This window comes from Salvelinus namaycush, chromosome 10, assembly GCF_016432855.1.
Source record: "Salvelinus namaycush isolate Seneca chromosome 10, SaNama_1.0, whole genome shotgun sequence".
NCBI classification, from domain to species: Eukaryota; Metazoa; Chordata; class Actinopteri; order Salmoniformes; family Salmonidae; genus Salvelinus; species Salvelinus namaycush.
Genome location: NC_052316.1, coordinates 9,034,749 through 9,057,175, shown reverse-complemented (window position 1 = coordinate 9,057,175; position 22,427 = coordinate 9,034,749). Strand labels below are relative to the sequence as shown.

At 45.4% G+C, this 22,427-nt stretch overlaps 1 protein-coding gene across 1 annotated transcript; it reads left to right on the top strand.

Annotated features, from left to right (window-relative positions):
• Positions 1 to 265: 265 nt before the first annotated feature.
• si:ch211-221n20.8 (fibropellin-1) lies at positions 266 to 22,129 on the top strand. The gene is made up of 22 exons (XM_039001825.1): positions 266 to 394; positions 6,276 to 6,416; positions 6,837 to 6,903; positions 7,072 to 7,263; positions 7,485 to 7,610; positions 7,696 to 7,836; positions 8,111 to 8,236; positions 13,904 to 14,026; positions 14,212 to 14,334; positions 14,577 to 14,699; positions 15,639 to 15,761; positions 16,063 to 16,185; positions 16,506 to 16,631; positions 16,926 to 17,054; positions 17,642 to 17,734; positions 18,403 to 18,498; positions 19,008 to 19,103; positions 20,623 to 20,718; positions 20,817 to 20,918; positions 21,036 to 21,141; positions 21,284 to 21,400; positions 21,542 to 22,129. Exons 2-22 carry the CDS (start codon positions 6,285 to 6,287, stop codon positions 21,618 to 21,620), a joined length of 2,439 nt encoding a protein of 812 aa, XP_038857753.1. The 5' UTR covers positions 266 to 394; positions 6,276 to 6,284; the 3' UTR covers positions 21,621 to 22,129.
• Positions 22,130 to 22,427: the final 298 nt, after the last annotated feature.

Below are 22,427 nucleotides of genomic sequence, written 5' to 3'. Positions count from 1 at the left end.
ATCTATTCCCTTATAATACATTGAAAGGCTATTTTATCCTATCAATGTTTTCTGCCACGCTCTCGGCATAACTCCCTTCCCCACTATAGTTTATGACCTCAATCAAAAGTTCAGACAGGGGACGCCGCGCCCTCAGGCAGCACTCAGGAGGAGAGCGATTTAGCTTGTTGTTCCTCCACTGCGGTTTGGGATTTAAGGAATGGGAAGTATAGAATTCCTGGACAGGATGTGGAGGAGTACAGCACAGCCCCTTACGTCGAGTTGCTGGATTGGTTTGTGGGGAAAGACAACTCCACACGATTTATCTCGCATCTGGAGGAGACCGTGGAAGAAACGCGTTTGGCAAGTCGAAACCTCGCTCACCCAGTGGACCCAAATCGACTATCTGTTACTGGTAAGCAACTTTATTTGATTGCATGTTTTGCTTTCTCTATATATGTCAATTTCAAACGCATTTACATGGTGCGATCTGGGATAATAACTGAATACGACTGTAACTGTAGGTTATGAATTCACGTCTGATCCGCAGTTATTGGAAGTTTGTAGGATACTTCTTGCTATTAGGCTATAGTCTATGGGTGTCGAGCAGGACATCGTATTTGGACCGCTATACCCTGAAGAGATGCGTGAAGATATTGCGCAAACGCGTTCCATACTAGAAACAGCGGGAGGGATAATATATTTCTGGGCATGGGCATTCAGAATAGAAAAGACAAAGTTATTATTACGCACACAGTTCGAAATACTTTTCCATTCCATTGCATCATCCCAGACGCACCTTAAGTGGAAACACGTTTATTTTCTTCTGGATAGTGGATAGTGACCCGGGCGTGTCATGGAGAAAGAACAAGAACGGAAGATGGTTAATAACAGGGTCTACTCTGCTGTCTCTTCATCTAGCTTTGTAGCCAGTGTTACATGTCTAGACATGATGTCTGTTAGCCTACCCCCAGCAGTTTAAATGGGTCGAATCTCTTGTCTGCCCAGCTCAGCTGTTGGTTGTTGTATTCCATAGTGTGGAAGGAGCCCCTTATGAGTAATGATAATTTTTTCTTCGTTCCCTCAATATAAAAATGTGTTCCATAAATGTAGTAATTTGTTCCCTCTGATCTCAGCTGCAGATTCGAGTGCATGTTCATGTCATGCATTGACCAGAGTGAATTGAATTCTACTTCAATCTGGACATGAAATACAAATATTTTCTCAATTGTTTGAATATATTCTTGAGATCATCTCATTCATTTACATACTTTTTACTCCCTTTTCAGAACCATGATTGATATGGCTGACTTGATAAACGATGGTTCAAATCACAAGCTACTCCTGAATCCTTGTGGATTTGTGTAGCCTATCTCTACAAGAACAGCATTCTCATTATGTACAATCAGTGGTGGAAAAAGTACCTAATTGTCATACTTGAGTAAAAGTAAATGTACTGTAATAGAAAATGACTCAAGTAAAAGTCACACAGTAAAATCCTACTTGAGTAAAAGTATTTGGTTTTAAATGTACTTAAGTATCAAAAGTAAATGTAATTGCTAAAATATACTTAAGTATCAAAAGTAAGTAAAAGTGCACATAATTTCAAATTCCTTATGTTAAGCAAACCAGGTGGCACCATTTTCTTGTTTTTTAAATGTATGGATAGCCAGCAGCACACTCTAACACTCACACATCATTTACAAACAAAGTATGTTTTAGTGAGTCTGCCAGATCAGAGGCAGTAGGGATGACCAGGGATGTTCTCTTGATAAGTGTGTGAATTACAAAAATGTTCTGTCCTGCTAAGCATTCAAAATGTAATGAGTACTTTTGTGTGTCAGGGAAAATGTATGGAGTAAAAAGTACATCATTTTCTTTAGGAATGTAATGAAGTAAAAGTAAAAGTTTATGCTGAAAGTAAATATAAAGAAAATATAAATAGTAAAGTACAGATACCTGCAAAAAACGACTTAAGTAGTATTTTTACTTAAGTACTTTACATCACTGTGTGCAATGACGGTCCCATTCCCACTTCCCAGCTAACACATAACATTCTGAGAACCATATGTCTCTTAGAGCTTGTTGAGAGGGTGGTTGTCCTCTGGTTATTTTGCATACAACCTTCCCATAACATTCCCTACAGGTTTTGTCATGGTTCTATTTAAAGTCATGTTCTCAGAACGTTAAGAAGCGGCGTTGTTCCCGTTGGAAGTACTTAAGCATAATGTTTCCTCGTGGTTCTATTTAAAGTCATGTTCTCAGAACATTAAGAAAACGTTCCATAAAAAAACACAAGAAATCATTAATGTTCAAAGAACGTTCTAAGGAATGTTATTTAAAAATATACACGTTCCGTTCTCAGGATCAACAAAACTCTCTGTCCTCTATCTTGTAATCTTAATGAGTGCTTGTTTCCTTTGAAATAAGGTAAGTTTGAAAATACTCAAATTAACATCTTTGTATGAGTAAAAAAAACATGGTATGTAAGCACCATCCTGGTGGCACAATGGACTAATTCCATGGATAGAGAGCAGAAGATCATAGTTTTGAATCTCACTGACGCCATGCCACAATAAATAATACATGTGTTTGCATGATTAATGATTAATGTCCTATCTGTGCTTGGAGTTCAGAACAGTTAACTTAAGCTAGCAGGGTAATTAAAAGTCTTAATGAAACATGCTCTCAAAACGTTATTTAATTACCTTCAAATAACCTAGAATTTCCCTTCTCAGAACGTTAATAAAACCTCCCAGGAAAACTTCCAGTGAACCACAGAGAAACATTATCAGAACCTCGCTGCAACTTAAAAATGTGCATTCCCAGAACAGGCCAAAATGTTCACTTCAGTTCTCAGAACGTTTAAAAAAAACGTTCAGTTCTAACAGTCAGAAAACGTATGGCTCCTTTCCCAGAACCAATGGGAAACCAAAAATGTACGTTCCCACAACATCCAAGGAACCAAATGTGCTGGATTGGCCGATAGACTAACATATTGCAGCCTAAATGTAATTCTACCCACTGGGCACACACTGGTTGAATCAACGTTGTTTCCACGTCATTTCAGTGAAATTACGTTGAACCAACGTGGAGTAGACGTTAAATTGACGTCTGTTCCCAGTGGGTATTTAGGTAATTACATGCTTCAAATAGTGATGATCACTAACCATTCAATAGCTTATTTCCATTTTCAGTGTTTTCATATGCCTCTGAATCATAAGGGCAAACATTAGTAATGGTTCTTTAGATACCTACCCTGGCAATTAGCTAATTTCCCAGGGAACGTATTGTCATCACGACAAAGCAAATAGCTTTAGTTATGAACAAAGAGCCAGAGCCACTTTAAACCATCTTTCTGTGCCTGGTAGGCTATGTTCACCTGCCTATAGCGCAGGGATGAGTGTGCATCATTTCACCTATTAACACCGAAGCCTCTTGGAAATGAAGCACAAAAAATGTTCATGCCTTTCCTTTCTGCCTCCTATGAGTCATATGCACAATTGTAAACATTAACACGTCCAGGACTCTTGGCATTCTCTCAACCAGCTTCACCTGGAATGCTTTTCCAACAGTCTTGAAGGAGTTCCCACATATGCTGAACACTTGTTGGCTGCTTTTCCTTCACTCTGCTGTCCAACTCATCCCAAACCATCTCAATTGGGTTGAGGTTGGGTGATTGTGGAGACCAGGTCATCTGATGCAGTACTCCAACACTCTCATGCTTGGTCAAATAGCCCTTACAGAGCCTGGATGTGTGTTGGGTCATTGTCCTTTTGAAAACACATGATAGTCCCACTATGTGCAAACCAGATGGGATGGCGTATCGCTACAGAATGCTGTGGTAGTCATGCAGGTTAAGTGTGCCTTGAATTATAAATAAATCACAGACAGTGTCACCAGCAAAGCACCCCCACACCATCACACCTCCTCCTCCATGCTTCACGGTGGGAACCACATGTGGAGATAATCCGTTTGCCTACTCTGCGTCTCACAAAGACACGGCGGTTGGAACCAAAAATCTCAAGTTTGGACTCATCAGACCAGAGGACAGATTTCCACCAGTCTAATGTCCATTGCTCATGTTTCTAGGCCCAAGCAAGTGTCTTCTTCTCATTGGGGTTCTTTAGTAGTGGTTTCTTTGCAGCAATACAATCATGAAGGCCTGATTCATGCAGTCTCCTCTGAAGAGTTGATGTTGAGATGTCTGTTACTTGAACTCTGTAAAGCATTTATTTGGGCTGCAATTTCTGAGGCTCGTAACTCTAATGAACTTATCCTCTGCAGCAGAGGTAACTCTGGGTCTTCCTTTCCTGTGGCGGTCCTCATGAGAGCCAGTTTCATCATAGCGCTTGATGGTTTTTGCGACTGCACTTGAAGAAACTTTGAAAGTTCTTGACATTTTCCAAATTGACTGACCTTCATGTCGTAAAGTAATGATGGACTGTCATTTCTCTTTGCTTATTTGAGCTGTTCTTGCCATAATATGGAGTTGGTATTTTCCCAAAATAGGGTTATCTTCTGCGTACCACCCCGACCTTATCACAACACAACTGATTGGCTCAAATGTATTAAGAAGGTAAGAAATTCCTTAAATTAACTTTTATCAAGGTGCACCTGTTAATTTAAATGGATTCCAGGTGACTACCCCATGAAGCTTGTTGAGAGTGTGCAAAGATGTCATCAAGGCAAAGGGTGGCTACTTTGAAGAATCTCAAATATAAAATATATATTTTTTTTTTTTGTTTAATACTTTTTTGGTTACTACATGATTCCATATGTGTTATTTCATAGTTGTGATGTCTTCACTAAATTTATTTAACTAGGCAAGTCAGTTTAAGAACACATTCTTATTTTAAAATGACGGCCTACCCCGGCTAAACCCTCCCCTAACCTCAGGCGACGCTGGGCCAATTGTGCGCCGCCCTATGGGACTCCCGATCACGGCCGGTTGTGAAACAGCCCGGGATCAAACCAGGGTCTGTGGTGACGCCTCTAGCACTGAGATGCAGTGCCTTAGACCGCTGCGCCACTCAACCTTATAAATCGGAGGCATATGAAAAATCTGAAACTGGAAATAAGCTATTTAATGGTCAGTGATCATCACGATTTGAAGCATGTAATTAACTAAATAGAATCACATTTAGGCTGCAATATGTTATCGACCAGGTGAGACCATCATGGCAGCCTACTTAAGGAGAATGCCATGGCCTCTCGAGTGGCGCAGCGATCTAAGGCACGGCATTGCAGATCCGGTTTTGGTCCCGGGCTGTGTCGCAGCCAGCGACACATTGGCCCAGCGTTAGGGGAGGGTTTGGCCGGCTGGGATGTCCTTGTCCCATCGCGCTCTATTGACTCCTTGTGGCGGCCGGGCGCATGCACGCTGACTTTGGTCGCCAGCTGTACGGTGTTTCCTCGGACACATTGGTGGTGCTGCTGGCTTCTGGGTTAAGCGAGCAGTGTCAAGAAGCAGTGCTCCTACCCCCACCCCCAGAGAGCAGTGTGTCAAGAAGCAGTGCTCCTACCCCCACCCCCAGAGAGCAGTGTGTCAAGAAGCAGTGCACCTACCCCCACCCCCAGAGAGCAGTGTGTCAAGAAGCAGTGCTCCTACCCCCACCCCCAGAGAGCAGTGTGTCAAGAAGCAGTGCTCCTACCCCCACCCCCAGAGAGCAGTGTGTCAAGAAGCAGTGCTCCTACCCCCACCCCCAGAGAGCAGTGTGTCAAGAAGCAGTGCTCCTACCCCCACCCCCAGAGAGCAGTGTGTCAAGAAGCAGTGCTCCTACCCCCACCCCCAGAGAGCAGTGTGTCAAGAAGCAGTGCTCCTACCCCCACCCCCAGAGAGCAGTGTGTCAAGAAGCAGTGCGGCTTGGCGGGGTTGTGTTTCAGAGGACGCATGGCTCTCGACCTTCGCCTCTCCCGAGTCCGTACGGGAGTTGCAGTGATGAGACAAGAGACTCTAACTACCAATTAGGGAGAAAAAGGGGTAAAAAGTACCACAAAAAAATGTATAAATACAGAATGCTGTTTTTAGGCCTATGTATTATACATGATGATCGGTATGATAATGAATCAATGTGTATATAAAGCATGAACTATTCATAAACATTGATCATATGTATTAGTATGCCTATATGTCCCCCCCCCCCCCCAAAAGTTGACCATGTTTCGAAAGTGAGTTTATTACCTGATTGGTATTCTGCAGTCTAATTGACCCAATCACCTGTCCACCTCTGTCCTTCTGTGTGTCAAGTTGTTGCCCTGCCTGTGATGTATTAAACTCTCCATCTTCCCCATAGGGTCAGGATATGATGCCACGGCCTCGGACTCACCTTCTGGTGCTGCTGGCAGCGATATGTGTGGCAGAGCCCCTTACCACCCCCAATGGCAGCGACAACGAGGTCCTGAAACACACAGAGGCGTCACTCACCAAGAGCCAGGTCAGTGACTGTCTGTGTGTCTGGGACCCTCTTCCACATCAGGGCCAGAGTTTGCTAGGCTGGTTAAACCAGACTGAACGTGGCGCTCAATGGTCAAAAGTAGCAAAATCAGCCTGGACGTTAGACTTTCTGTTTCTTCATTAAAGCAATGTCAGAACATTATTGTTTGACAAGACATTTGGAAGTCGGCTGAAGCTATATCCGCCTGGCGCCCAGGGTATAGGAGTCTGTGGGAAACGCTCGAATTAAGATGTAAAGTGTCGTGATGCAACATGTTGCGCAGTGACTTGGCTGTCAATGTTTTCTCTGCGGCTTCTCATTCTTTGAGTAAAGCATATCATCCCATACTCTCCTGCTTTTTGAGTTGAAGTGGTGCGAGTCATTTTGAGGAGACCTATTGCTCTGTTCCTCTCTTCTCAGAACCTAGAGGTTGAGAACACCATTGGGAACTTCAGTAGAACTGAGCAGGGGGGTGGACCAGCCGCAAGTGAGTGTCTCAAAATATTGAGCCTATTATTATGTTGTTATTGAATACTGAGCATCTGTAATCTTCTTGTCTATCTTACTTTCCTTCTGTCTCTCTCTACCGCTCCCACCTTTCCCCTCCACTTACTGCATCTCCGTATTCTCCTCTTATCCATCTCTTTTTCCTCAGCCACGGCAGCCTCTTTCAACACCACATCTACCCCAGCCCCAGCTCCTACCCCCACCCCTCAGTGCCCAGGTAATCAGGTAGTGTTGGTGAGCAGCGAGGGCTGTGGATGCCCTGTTGGCATGGTGAATATTGCAGGAGAGAACTGCGCCTGCCCTGTGGGTTACACTCTGCAGCGGGCAGCAGGGTGCCTAGGTGAGTCCATAGAGATGTACTAGAACACTCCTGTTACTTCCAAATGGTGAAAGCCCTCAATGGCACTGCCTATGCTAAAACATGCTTTGGTCCAAGTGCACCCTCTGTCTAACTCGGTAAAGAGCATACATCTACAGTACACCAGTGGTATGGTCTGTGCCACTTTTAACATGGAATCTACTGTGCTGCTCTTTTATATTGCGTTTCTTGTTCTGTATCAGATGTAGATGAGTGTAAAGGGGAGGGGCCAGGACCATGCAGTCTCCATGCCAACTGCACAAACACACCCGGCTCATACCTGTGCAAATGTCTCCGTGGTTACCTGATGGGTGCAGGAGGATGCCAAGGTGAGTGTGTGTGCGGCTTTAGCATTTGCGCTTGAGAGTTATGTGATGTTCTCTGTGTGTGTGCTTATTCATGTGTGTGTTTCAGATATTGATGAGTGTGCTCTAGCTGAAGTGACAGGGCTGCAGGCCTGTGGGTCTGGGGCAGACTGCAGGAACACCCTTGGATCCTTCTCATGTTCCTGTCCAGTTGGATACGTTATGGCTCTTGACGGACACAGTTGTGTGGGTGAGGTCTTTGTTACGTGTGTGGACGTGTTTAAGGATACTTGTGGAGACCAGTCCTAACAACAATTTGACCAACTGGGGACATTTTCTAGGCCCCACAAAGTCAAATGCTATTTCTAGGGGTTTAAGGTTAGAATTAGTGTTGGTGTCTGAATTGTGTGTCCCCACAAGGTCAGTTGTGCAAGACTATGTGTGTGTATGCACTCTGTACATTCCCCTGTGTGTGTACGTTTTTAGGTATTGATGGGTGAATGATATATGTATATCTCTCTCAGACATTGATGAGTGCAGCTTTGAGGAGCAGTGTCGCAGGGAGCTGGGAAACGTGTGTGTGAACACCCCTGGTAGCTTCGTGTGTCAGTGTCAGCCTGGCTTCAGAGCAGAGGCCCCAGCCTGCATCGGTGAGTTGGTCTCTTGTGGTTGCTGTTATTGTTTCAGTATGTGTCAATCTTATTCCGACTGAGGCTGACAATGTAATTCAATTGTAATGAAGTTTTGTGAACGGATCAGATTGTCCGAAGCATCGAACACAGGCGGTAGGCATAAAATGAACAGACCAGAGGCAGTGGTTCCTTGTCTTTTGTATCGTTTACTAAAACAGGTCTTCTTTCGCCCGACATAATAACTCCAGTACAGGGTAACGTCCAACACCAGCGTAACAAAACAAATGAACATAAACTAAGCCGTTGACCAAAAAAGAAAGCAAAACAACGAACTTCTTCTCCCGTCTTAGACTATCATCTACACGTAACAGTTAGAGGAGGAACGCTTCTCTCTACCTAAAGCCTGTCTTGGTTAACAGAGAGACAAGGTGCCGAGTCACAGAAGCTTTCTCTGAGGTAGGAAAAACTGACGTCCTCACAGGTCCCCGTCTCACCTCTCAATCCTCCCCCAGATCCTCTCCTGGCACACCTATATAGGAGGAAGACACGAAGCAATTAGTGGGCCCAGCTGTGTACTAATTGGCTTTACACTGAGTACCTCTCCCCTGAGGAGGGTGCTGTCGTGTCGTCTTCCTCCGGCTGGTCATTGAACTCTCACAGTATATTAAAGACCCAGTGGAGTATATTTTACAGTATATATTATATACATTCCCACGCTATGAGGTTGGAATAGTACTGTGAAATTGTAAAAATGATGTTAATGGCCTTTTAATGTAAGAGCTGTTAGTGTCCAAACCTCTCTGCCAGCAACGTCTACTTTTCAGTGTTCCCCTCCCCACTCAGATCACTCCCAGAGAGTCCCAGCAAATTCTGGCTTGAGAAATTGCTCTTTGCTAAGAAGCTATTTTTGTTTCTTTTTGACCATTTTAATTGAGGAGAAAAATCACAGTATGGTACTTCATTGTTAACCAAAGATTATTTGATATTGAGATAAAAACGTCTGCATTAGACCTTTAAAGGTATATGAATGAGTGATGGTACAGAACGGCATAGGCAAGATGCAGTAGATGGTATAGAGTACAGTATATACATATGAGATGAGTAATGTAGGGTATATAAACATAAAGTGGCATAGTTTAAAGTGGCTAGTGATACATAAAGATGGCAAGATGCAGTAGATGATATAGAGTACAGTATATACATATACATATGAGATTAGTAATGTAGGGTATGTAAACATTATATTAAGTGGCATTGTTTAAAGTGGCTAGTGATATATTTTTACATAAACTTCCATCAATTCCCATTATTAAAGTGGCTGGAGTTGAGTCAGTATGTTGGCAGCAGCCACTAAATGTTAGTGGTGGCTGTTTAACAGTCTGATGGCCTTGAGATAGAAGCTGTTTTTCAGTCTCTCGGTCCCTGCTTTGATGCACCTGTACTGACCTCGCCTTCTGGATGATAGCGGGCTGAACAGGCAGTGGCTCGGGTGTTTGTTGTCCTTGATGATCTTTATGGCCTTCCTGTGACATCGGGTGGTGTAGGTGTCCTGGAGGGCAGGTAGTTTGATACGTTGTGCAGATCTCACTACCCTCTGGAGAGCCTTACGGTTGTGGGCGGAGCAGGTGCCGTACCAGGCGGTGAGACAGCCCGACAGGATGCTCTCCATTGTGCATCTGTAGAAGTTTGTGAGTGCTTTTGGTGACAAGCCGAATTTCTTCAGCCTCCTGAGGTTGAAGAGGCGCTGCTGCGCCTTCTTCACAACGCTGTCTGTGTGGGTGGACCAATTCAGTTTGTCCGTGATGTGTACGCCGAGGAACTTAAAACTTACTACCCTCTCCACTACTGTCCCGTCGATGTGGATAGGGGGGTGCTCCCTCTGCTGTTTCCTGAAGTCCACAATCATCTCCTTTGTTTTGTTGACGTTGAGTGTGAGGTTATTTTCCTGACACCACACTCTGAGGGTCCTCACCTCCTCCCTGTAGGCCGTCTCGTCGTTGTTGGTAATCAAGCCTACCACTGTAGTGTCGTCCGCAAACTTGATGATTGAGTTGGAGGCATGCATGGCCACGCAGTCGTGGGTGAACAGGGAGAACAGGAGAGGGCTCAGAACGCACCCTTGTGGGGCCCCAGTGTTGAGGATCAGCGGGGTGGAGATGTTGTTACCTACCCTCACCACCTGGGGGCGGCCCGTCAGGAAGTCCAGTACCCAGTTGCACAGGGCGGGGTCGAGACCCAGGGTCTCGAGCTTGATGACGAATTTGGAGGGTATTATGGTGTTAAATGCTGAGCTGTAGTCGATGAACAGCATTCTCACATAGGTATTCCTCTTGTCCAGATGGGTTAGGGCAGTGTGCAGTGTGGTTGCGATTGCCTTTGTCTGTGGACCTATTGTGTCGGTAAGCAAATTGGAGTGGGTCTAGGGTGTCAGGTAGGGTGGAGGTGATATGATCCTTGACTAGTCTCTCAAAGCACTTCATGATGACGGAGGTGAGTGCTACGGGGCTGTAGTCATTTAGCTCAGTTACCTTAGCTTTCTTGGGAACAAGAACAATGGTGGCCCTCTTGAAGCATGTGGGAACAGCAGACAGGGATAAGGATTGATTGAATATGTCCGTAAACACACCAGCCAGCTGGTCTGCGCATGCTCTGAGGACACGGCTGGGAATGCCGTCTGGGCCTGCAGCCTTGCGAGGGTTAACACGTTTAAATGTTTTACATTTTACAGGTTTTGGTAGCGGGCCGTATCAGTGGCACTGTATTGTCCTCAAAGCGAGCAAAAAAGTTATTTAGTCTGTCTGGGAGCAAGACATCCTGGTCCGCAACGGGGCTTGTTTTCTTTTTGTAATCCGTGATTGACTGTAGACCCTGCCACATACCTCTTGTGTCTGAGCTGTTGAATTGCGACTCTACTTTGTCTCTATACTGGCACATAGCTTGTTTGATTGCCTTGCGGAGGACATAGCTACACTGTTTGTATTCGGTCATGTTTCCGGTCACCTTGCCCTGGTTAAAAGCAGTGGTTCGCGCTTTCAGTTTCGCGCGAATGCTGCCATCAATCCACGGTTTCTGGTTTGGGAATGTTTTAATCGTTGCTGTGGGTATAACGTCGCAGATGCACTTTCTAATGAACTCGCTCACCGAATCAGCGTATTCGTCAATGTTGTTGTTGGACGCAATGCGAAACATATCCCAATCCACGTGATCGAAGCAGTCTTGAAGCGTGGAATCAGATTGGTCGGACCAGCGTTGAACAGACCTGAGCGCAGGAGCTTCTTGTTTTAGTTTCTGTTTGTAGGCTGGAAGCAACAAAATGGAGTCGTGGTCAGCTTTTCCGAAAGGAGGGCGGGGGAGGCCTTATATGCGTCGCGGAAGTTAGAATAACAATGATCCAGGGTTTTACCAGCCCTGGTAGCACAATCGATATGCTGATAGAATTTAGGGAGTTTTGTTTTCAGATTAGCCTTGTTAAAATCCCCGGCTACAATGAATGCAGCCTCAGGATGTGTGGTTTCCAGTTTACAAAGAGTCAGATAAAGTTTGTTCAGGGCCATCGATGTGTCTGCTTGGGGGGGAATATATATGGCTGTGATTATAATCGAAGAGAATTCCCTTGGTAGATAATGCGGTCGACATTTGATTGTGAGGAATTCTAAGTCAGGTGAACAGAATGACTTGAGTTCCTGTATGTTGTTATGATCACACCACGTCTCGTTAATCATAAGGCATACCCCCCCGCCCCTCTTCTTACCAGAAAGATGCTTGTTTCTGTCGGCGCGATGCGTGAAGTAACCAGCTGGCTGCACCAACTCCGTTAGCGTCTCTCGAGTGAGCCATGTTTCCGTGAAGCAAAGAACGTTACAGTCTCTGATGTCTCTCTGGAATGCTACCCTTGCTCGGATTTCATCAACCTTGTTGTCAAGAGACTGGACATTGGCGAGTAATATGCTAGGGAGTGGAGCGCGATGTGCCCGTCTCCGGAGCCTGACCAGAAGACCGCTTCGTTTGCCCCTTTTACGGCGTCGTTGTTTAGGGTCGCCGGCTGGGATCCGATCCATTGTACTGGGTGGAAGGCAAAACACAGGATCCGCTTCGGGAGAGTCATATTCCTGGTCGTAATGATGGTGAGTTGACGTTGCTCTTATATTCAGTAGTTCCTCCCGACTGTATGTAATGAAACCTAAGATTACCTGGGGTACCAATGTAAGAAATAACACTTAAAAAACAAAATACTGCATAGTTTTCTAGGAAAGCGAAGCGAGGCGGCCATCTCTGTCGGCGCCGGAAGCAACCATCACTCCTGTGTTCCAAAGGCACGTTGTGTTAGCTAATCCAAGTTTATCATTTTAAAAGGCAAATTGATCATTAGAAAACCCTTTTGCAATTATGTTAGCCCAGCTGAAAACAGTTGTTCTGATTAAAGAAGCAATAAAACTGGCATTCTTTAGTCTTGTTGAGTATCTGGAGTATCAGCATTTGTGGGTTCGATTACAGTCTCAAAATAGCCAGAATAAAGCCCTTTCTTCTGAAACTCGTCAGTCTATTCTTGTTCTGAGAAATGAAGGCGATTCCATGTGAGAAATTGCCAAGAAACTGAAGATCTCGTACAACGCTGTGTACTACTCCCTTCACAGAACAGCGCAAACTGGCTCTAACCAGAATAGAAAGAGGAGTGGGAGGCCCCGGTGCACAACTGAGCAAGACGACAAGTACATTAGAGTGTCTAGTTTGAGAAACAGACGCCTCACAAGTCCTCAACTGGCAGCTTCATTAAATAGTACCCGCAAAACACCAGTCTCAATGTCAACAGTGAAGAGGCGACTCCGGGATGCTGGCCTTCTAGGCAAAGTTGGGGGAAAAAAGCCATATCTCAGACTGGCCAATAAAAATTAAAAATTAAGATGGGCAAAAGAACACAGACACTGGACAGAGGAACTCTGCCTAGAAGGCTAGCATCCCGGTTAGGTTAGCATGTATTGCGGGTATGATACTGTATTTGTGTCACTGTCCCAATACTTTTGGTGCTCACTGTATCGTCCTCCACTGTCCCTGTCCGTAAATATCGGGCTCGTACCAGTGATCCTCTGCTCGCAAACACACGTGACCATCCTCCTTGAAAACATTACCAACCGTTTGAGCTATACCAAAGGTAGCAATGGGATAGCTCCATCGGCGACATTTCAAGCTAGCTGTGGAGTGAGTTTACGGTACATTTTTAACTCCGTTACATTAGCGTGTTAATAGCAGACCCTGCACAAGGTTGAAACATTTTAAAACAACATTCCTAGCTAATTAGAAATGAGTAATTAAGTGAATGGGCGAGATTAAAAAAGGCAAATTGGGGCTAATTTGAATGGGTGCCAACAGCAGATTCTTACGTGTGTAACCCAGTAGACCCTTCATGACCGCCCTGAAAGCTTCCGGTTTGTGGACCTGTGGCTCACGGTTCACGCTGGATGCTTGATTTACTGGTCCTTTGGTGTCCATGCAGGACCACCCTGACTTATCTTCTGAGGTATAAGTATTTCTTAACTTCTTTCTCTCTCTCTCTCTCTCTCTCTCTCTCTCTCTCTCTCTCTCTCTCTCTCTCTCTCTCTCTCTCTCTCTCTCTCTCCTCTCTCCTCTCTCCTCTCTCTCTCTCTCTCTCTCTCTCTCTCTCTCTCTCTCTCTCTCTCTCTTTCACAGATGTGGATGAGTGCAAGGAAACTCCAGAGGTGTGTGCTGGTCAGGGTGTGTGTGAGAACACTCTTGGGAGTTATAAGTGTGTCTGCCAAAGAGGTTACCGGGGCAATGGCACATACTGTGAAGGTTAGAAGCAATGTCATTGCATAACAGAACTTAACATTTCTGCGGAAAATTTATTTTAGATTTAGAGAGTTTAATAGTCACAGGGTTGCAGATGTAAAGGGTTGCAGATGCAATTTGATGTTGATTTATTGATAATGACTTGTGTCCCCTCCCTCTCTCTCTCTCTTTCTGTCTCTCTACTCCAGATGAGAATGAGTGTGCATCAGGGCGTCATGGTTGTGATACTAATGCTCGCTGTGGGAACATCATTGGCTCCTACTTCTGCCAGTGTTACCAGGGCTTCAATGGGGATGGCTACTCTTGCTTCGGTGGGTGAGACAGAAGCAGATGGCTTGTGTGTGTGTGTGTGTGTGTGTGTGTGTGTGTGTGTGTGTGTGTGTGTGTGTGTGTGTGTGTGTGTGTGTGTGTGTGTGTGTGTGTGTGTGTGTGTGTGGACGTGTGTGGATGTCTGTGTGTGTGTGTGCTCAAGGTGTTGCTGTACATACCATTGTTTTACTGTGCTCTACTACAGTGTATTATTATGGATGTCTGTTGATTGCCATGGTTACAGATGTTGATGAGTGTGCCCTGAGCAATGGTCACTGTGAGCACAACTGCACCAACGAGCCAGGAGGCTACAGCTGCCACTGTAGCACAGGCTACCAGCTAGCCCAGGACGGACACAACTGCACAGGTAAACTACAGTACTGCACAGGTAAACTACAGTACTGCACAGGTAAACTACAGTACTGCACAGGTAAACTACAGTACTGCACAGGTAAACTACAGTACTGCACTGGTAAACTACAGTACTGCACTGGTAAACTACAGTACTGCACTGGTAAACTACAGTAATGCACAGTAAACTACAGTACTATGCAGTAAACTACAGTACTACACAGTAAACTACAGTACTGCACTGGTAAACTACAATACTACACAGGTTAAAGGTCCAATGCAGCTGTTTTTATCTCAATATCCAATCATTTCTGGGTAACAATTAAGTACCTTACTGTGATTGTTTTCGTTAAAAAAAATAAAAAAAATAAAAGGACAAATTTCTCAAGCAAGAATTTTTCTTGGACTGTCTGGGAGCAGTCTGAATGGAGAGGGAAAAACTGATCTTATCGGTCTGTTAACTAATTTACCACATGGTGATGTCACCATGTAAGGCCAAAACTCCATCCCACCAAAACAGGATGAAATTTCAGGTTGCCTTTTCAAACAGCTCTTACACTAAAAGGGCATTATCATAGTTTTCACAATTTCACAGTATCATCCCAACCTCATAGTGTGGAAATATATATAATACACAGGGAAATCACATTTTTCACTGCACTGGGCCTTTAACTACAACACACCACAGGTGAACTACAGTACTGCACTGGTAAACAACAGTACTGAACAGGTCGACTACAGCACTGCACAATTACTAGAGGATGCTACTCCGTGTACAGGTAAAGAGCATATCGCTATTAATACAGACAGACAGAATGCTCTCCTTTGTGTACTCATAAAGAGTAAACTACCCTCAACATATAAAGAGTACATAGCTAGTTAACTACCTACAGTACACTACATAGCTAATGAATACGCACTAACCTGAATCTCCTCCCTGCCCTTGGTCCCTCAGACGTTGATGAGTGTGTGGTGCAGAACGGGACGTGTGAGCAGGTGTGCACCAACACGCAGGGCTCCTTCCTGTGTTCCTGCCGACCTGGCTACCAGCTTCATATCGACCGTCACAGCTGTGTAGGTCAGTAGTCAGTGGGCCACTAAGATCCAGTTCAGCCATGTTCTGGCCCAGTTCTGCTACTGTAAAACCTTGGAAAAGCATAGTGTGGAGTAGGATGGTAAATCTATCCAACTAGACAGTATGTTGGAGGTAAAGTAGTCAGCCTAGACTCCCTAGAGTATTGTATTTTATCCGGGCTTACTTTCAGTTTTTGAGAAATGCACTTTATTTCGCTTGTTATGTATCTGTTTGATGCCGCTAACTGTAACACAGTTTGTAATTTGGTGTGTGTTCTCTGTGTCTGTGTGGGTGTGTGTGTTAGATATTGACGAGTGTAAGCTCCAGAACGGGGGCTGCTCCCACACCTGCACCAACACACCAGGGGGACACACATGTTCCTGTCCCGCCCCTCTACTGCTGCACGCGGACAATATCAGCTGTGTCAGTACGTCCGCCACCTTCGCCTCACCTCACTGTGTGTGTGTGTGTTTGTTTGAATTTATCACGGTGCTCCACAAAGAAACCCAGACCGACAGTGTGCATGACTGCATCCTTATTTTCTGCCCATGTTGCTGTGGTATTGTACTCGTGTCCACTTTCCATCAAGTGATTTCTCACAGTGCTCCGCAGAGAAACTCAGACCTACGTTTCCAAAAGTCGGGGGTTTCCAACATACACGAGAGTGTGTTGTGCGTGAGTAGATCGGACCAGTTGTGTGTCTCCTGTGTACTATGTCGCGTAGCGTGTGCTTTCTCTCCTGGGCAGACGTGACGTCGTGCGACTTTAGGAGAGGCGGCTGTGACCACGTGTGTACTGTACGCGCCGAGGGGCTTCTCTACTGTAGCTGCAGTGCAGGATGGGAACTGGGCAAGGACCTGAGGAGTTGCCTGGGTGAGAACGTCTTCCTATTATTCCTTCCCTCTATTTCTCTTTCCTCTTGCGTTTTCCCCTTCAAGGTCACCTGCTTCTTGATATAAAAAAAGAGAAAAAAACTGTCCAGTCTATGAAAATATGTATGAGACATTTCCTTTACTTTGGGGTTAAAACAACAGGCTTATATGTACAGAACACCTCCAAATATGAACTTCCATGTCTCTGTTTCTCTGCCCCTGTCTTCTCCTTCTCTGTCTGGCTTGCTGTCTATCTGCTTGTCTGACACTGGGCGGTCTCTCTCCTCTGTCTCAGATGTGAATGAGTGTGGGGACTTCACTAACGGCGGTTGTGAGCAGCTGTGTCAGAACCACCCTGGTGGCTTTAACTGCAGCTGCGGGGAGGGCTATGTAGCTCGTACCGACGACACCACCAAGTGCCAACGTGAGTCTGCTGTATATCCCACGGCCTGAACTCTGAGAAGTACTCTAATGAGTAAATAAAAAGTAACTGAAAAAGCATATGTAATGGACAAAATGACTGGTTTCTACTTATCATTCTATATTAGACTATTATATGTGTGTTGAGGCATCTACCACGGTTATGTAGCCTAGGCAGTCGCTCGTGGCCGCTAGTTCTGCATCGTTTAGTATTGATGTGCACTCAGCACATACAGTATATTTGTTCCGTTTTTTTCCCCGGCGGCTCACCATTAAAACTGGTTAAAAAGGGAAATGATGCCTTTGCAGCCTGAATGGAGGATGCTTTATTTCCGAGCCGGTCCACAAGGGACACGAGTTTATTACCGGGAATGCACGTCTAACGGTAGTGCAGATCTAGCGCCCATTTATCAGCTGCCTAGGCTAATGATTATGCTGCATGTGATTTAGTTTCAATCACTTGCTCTCGACCTATATTTCTGTCTGTCTCTCTCTCTCTGTCTCTCTCTCTCTCTCTCTGTCTCTCTCTCTGTCTCTGTCTCTGTCTCTGTCTCTGTCTCTGTCTCTCTCTGTCTCTTTGCGCCTGTCCAGCGGTGTGTGACCCCCCATGTCAGAACTATGGAGCGTGTGTGGCCCCTCACTCTTGTGACTGTCCTGCAGGTTACCCTGGTCCTGGCTGTTCAGGTACGTGTGTATGTATTGGGACCTAAATCCACACACATATACTATAGACACATGTAGTATATGAACTGAACAGAAATATCAACGCAACAATTCATTTCAAAGATTTGACTGAGTTACAGTTCATATAAGGAAATCAGTCAATTTAAATAAATAAATTAGGCCCTAATCTATGGATTTCACATAACTGGGTAGGGGTGGGCCTTGGAGGGCATAGGCACATCCACTGGGTAGCCAGGTCCAGCCAATCAGAATTAGTTCTTCCCAACAAAAGGGCTAATTACAGACAGAAATACTCCTCAGCACCCTTGCATGCTCCCTCAAACCTTGAGACATCTGTGGCATTGTGTTGTCTGACAAAACTGCACATTTTAGAGTGGCTTTTTATTGTCCCTAGCACAAGGTGCACCTGTGTACTGATCATGCTGTTTAATCAATTTCTTGTTATACCACACCTGGATCTTGGCAAAGGAGAAATGCTCACTAACAGGGATGTAAACAAACTAAGCTTTTTGTGCGTATGAAAAACGTCTGCGACTTTAATTTATTTATTTCAGCTCATGAAACATGGTACGAACACTTTACATGTTGCGTTTATATTTTTGTTCAGTGTAGTAAGTGTTGTTAACATTGTGACATGACGTGAATAACATGTTTGTTGCGTGTTTCAGCCATGTGCTCCCCGCCCTGTGCCCATGGAGGAACATGTATACGCTGGAACATGTGTCTCTGCCTACCTGGCTGGACGGGGACTGGCTGTCACACAGGTACACTGTCCCCGTCACGCTGGCTGCATCTTGAATAGCACCCTATTCCCTGTACAGGGCTCTGGTCAAAAGTAGTGCACTATATAAGGGAATAGGGTACTTGTTCAGACTTGGCCAATGTCAGTCCCCCACCCTGACACATACTGTGACACTTTTCATCTCCCTCCCTCCCTCCCCTTCTCTCGCACCCTCCTTTCTTGTCCCCCTCTCTCTCTCCCTCTCGCTCTATCCCCTCTCTCTCTCTCTCTCTCTCTCTCTCTCTCTCTCCCTCTCGCTCTATCCCCTCTCTCTCTCTATCCCCCCCTCTCTCTCTCTCCCTCTCACTCTATCCCCTCTCTCTCTATCCCCCCTCTCTCTCTCCCTCTCGCTCTATCCCCTCTCTCTCTCTATCCCCCCCCTCTCTCTCTCTCTCTCTCTCTCTCTCTCTCTATCCCTCTCTCTCTATATATATATATACCCCCCCCTCTCTCTCTCTCTTTCTCTCTCTCTCTCTCTCTCTCCCCCCCTAGCTGTGTGTGAGCTGCCCTGTGCCAACGGTGGTCGCTGTGTGGGTCCGGAGACCTGCCATTGCCCCTCGGACTACACGGGCCCTCAGTGCCTCTCACGTGAGTGGACAAACAAACTATCTGAATGCATCCAGCACACCAACCACACTGGACACATGAGCCTCAGAGTCATTTAGACCATTTTATGGGGCATTGTTTGTTTCCAATGTTCCGTCTTGTTTTTTTTTCGCCACATAGCACATTTCAGGTCCGCTGAGCGCAGACTTGAACATTGAAAATTCTGTGCAACTTCCAGTGTGCGTTTACTGTGAACACTGAGTCTGAACCTGCTTTAAGTTACAGATTCAGACAGTGGTCAAGTAGGCTACGGTGGCTATTTGATCATAATGTAGGTCTACCAGTATCCTACCGTCAAAAACAATGGAGAAAATGCATCCCATGACAATTTAACATGGAAATAGCTGTTCTATCATTCAGCCTACAGTAACAGCCAATGTAGATCTACATTGCATGAGCCTTTTGAAAAAAAATATGCAGGGCCTGACTTAACCTGTTTATCCACTTGTACTTCAGGTGACTGAAAATGTTGTGTTGTTTGATGCAAGAAACCACTACAAAATAAAATGCATTATTATTCCAATACCATTATTACAGAGAATCAGACAAATTATGATACCCTCTGCCTATTGGCTACTTAGCTTATTCAAGACCGTATCAAAATACAACACTGCACCCAACACAGTCCTCTTCAAATTCGCAGTGCTTGAGGCGTCACTACAGACCCGGGTTTGATCTTAGGCTGTGTCACAGCTGGCCGCGACCGGGAGACCCATGAGGTGACGCACAATTTGCCCAGCCTGTCTGTATATCGTCCGGATAAGGGAAGGGTTTGGCTGGCCGGGATGTCCTCGTCCCATCGCACTCTAGCAACTCCTTGTGGCGGGCCGGGCGCATAAACGCTGACTTCGGTCGCCAGTTGTACAGTGTTTCCTCCAACAAATTGGTGCGGCTGGCTTCCGGGTTAAACGAGCAGTGTGTCAAGAAGCAGTGCGGCTTGGCAGTGCGGCTTCTCCCGAGTCCGTACGGGAGTTGCAGCGATGGGACAAGACTGTAACTACCAATTGGGGAGAAAAAGAGGTGAAAAGTACAAAAACGAAAAAAGGGGCTGAGTTGTTAGTGTCAAGGCAATTGCATCCTACTCAGATGCCGTCTGCCTACAACAAAAGCACTTGCATAGTTAGTTTTGCATACTAAGTCTTGCATAGTTTGTTTTGTTTCGGGTATGTTGCATTCAAAGTGGCTAATATTGTGTTGAAACGTTGGTAGTGTTAACTAAGGGGAAAAACTCTTGAAAGTTGAGTGAAGTTCAGTCTTGGGCTTCGCTGTTCAGGCTAATATTTATTCTGCACGGCAGTCCCGGGGGAGCTGCGCGGCCGCGCGCAGTTTAGAGGGAACATTGCTTGTAACGTGCTATATTTTGTTAAAAATTTGAATTTCCGTGCCACAAATATACAGTATAATAATAATATGCCATTTAGCAGACGCTTTTATCCAAAGCTACTTACGGTCACACATTTTACATATATATGTGTCTGTGTGTGACGTGTGTGTGTTCTAGCTCTGTGCACACCAGCCTGTCAGAACGGAGGGAGGTGCGTAGATGTCAACAAATGCACGTGTGTCGGAGGGTGGCAAGGCGCTCGCTGCCAGATAGGTAATAAGATAATGATATGCTGCCCTCTAGTGGTGATAGTACTGTATCTCAGTACTACAATGTGAAGGCATCACTGTGTGTGTGTGTTTTTCACCCAGAGCCTGTGCAGTGCCAAAAGCCCTGTAAAAATGGTGGCGTGTGTGTGGGCCTCAACAGATGTCGTTGTGCCAGTGACTTTACTGGGAGTCTCTGTGAGACAGGTGAGTGTGTGCATGTGTGTAAGTGTGTGCACATGCCTGCGCGTGAAAGACAGACAGGGATGTGTGTGTTAATGTGCTTGTACAGTATGACGCAGGTGTTGTGTGTTGTGTTTGTAGCGGTGACCACCCCCTGTGTGCCCCCTTGTCAACACGGTGCCACCTGTAGTCCTCACAACAAGTGCACCTGTCCAGAGGGCACGGCTGGGATCCACTGTGAGAGGCTGTGAGTACCAACCAGCCAACCCAGCACCAACACGCTGCACGGCATTCCTTATTTGTAGGCAGTGCAGTGCGCAGCGCCGCAGCACGCCTTTGAATGAATCCCGGCCTGAGTTCTTCTCTGTTTGTTTGTGTGTGTTGATCAGGACGTGTCCTGTGGTCACTACTGTGGTCAGTATGGCCCGTGCCGTCAGGAAGGGTGTGAGGGAGAGTTACGTTGACCGCTGTGGACCCCTGGGAGTTCAGCTCTGCACCAAGTACAGGTGACAGATCTCACTCACTCAGACACACACACACACACACACACACACACACTCCTTTATATAACACACAACCCAACCATCACTGAAACATACTGCACTACACACACTATCCCTCAGTCCGACTGTTCTCTGTGGTTGCAGGATCAACCAGGCGCGTGTGTATCTGCAAGCTTACAGGGTGGGCTATAGGGTCCAATGTCCTGAGAAGAATGGGAGATGAACTGTTGCCCTGGTTACCAAGACCCCACATCCACTGGGAAGCTCCACACACATGGTCTCTGTGAATGGTAAAAAAGACACTTGTGATAAGAGGCTGTTTGATTCACAACTCAATAGGAAAATCAACCAATAGAGGTCAAACTCATGAGCTGACCCCAAACATTGACCAAACGAGCCAACATTTTCCTCAGTGTCTGCACTGTAGTTTATGCAATATCCCAAACATTTTTTCCATGAGCTATGTCCTCGAAATGGAAAATGTTCATTTTTATATGTTGTTTTTGATGCTCCTGTATGGCAGCTTGACGTTAGTAAAACATTTTGTTGGATTATTCTTATTATTGGATTATTGAGATATACAATACTGATTCTTTTTTTTTTTATTCCTCCGAAGCTTAAGAAAGTTTCTAACACAAGACACGGTAACAGTAAAATACAAAGAAGTTACTTTTTTAATGCTAAGAGAAACGGAGGCATTACAGCCATGGCTTTAATAAATGATCAATCCAGAAGAAACAATCAGAATCAATTATCAATAGAGGTTTTATTATTTTCTGGTCAGGTCAAAGGGTTTTTCTGGAAAGGCGGGCGGGAGGAGGCGAGATCAGGTGGGAACATTTTAGCCTGAACAACAGACACAACTCGGCAAAGGTAACCTGTTTAAATGACTAGCACTCACATCTGTAGCCATGAAAAGCTTTGAAAGGCTGGTTATGGCTCACAACAACACCATCATCCCAGACACGCTGGACCCACTCCAATTGGCATACCGCCCCAACAGATCCACACACTGGACTTCCTGACGTGC

Bases quoted from the DNA above. Each gene is read 5' to 3' on its own strand.
- si:ch211-221n20.8 (XM_039001825.1), top strand. From the start codon at position 6,285: ATGATGCCACGGCCTCGGACTCACCTTCTGGTGCTGCTGGCAGCGATA. The intron at 7,264-7,484 runs GTGAGTCCATAG...GTTCTGTATCAG, and splicing joins GCGGGCAGCAGGGTGCCTAG to ATGTAGATGAGTGTAAAGGG. The intron at 20,719-20,816 runs GTAATAAGATAA...TTTTTCACCCAG, and splicing joins AGGCGCTCGCTGCCAGATAG to AGCCTGTGCAGTGCCAAAAG.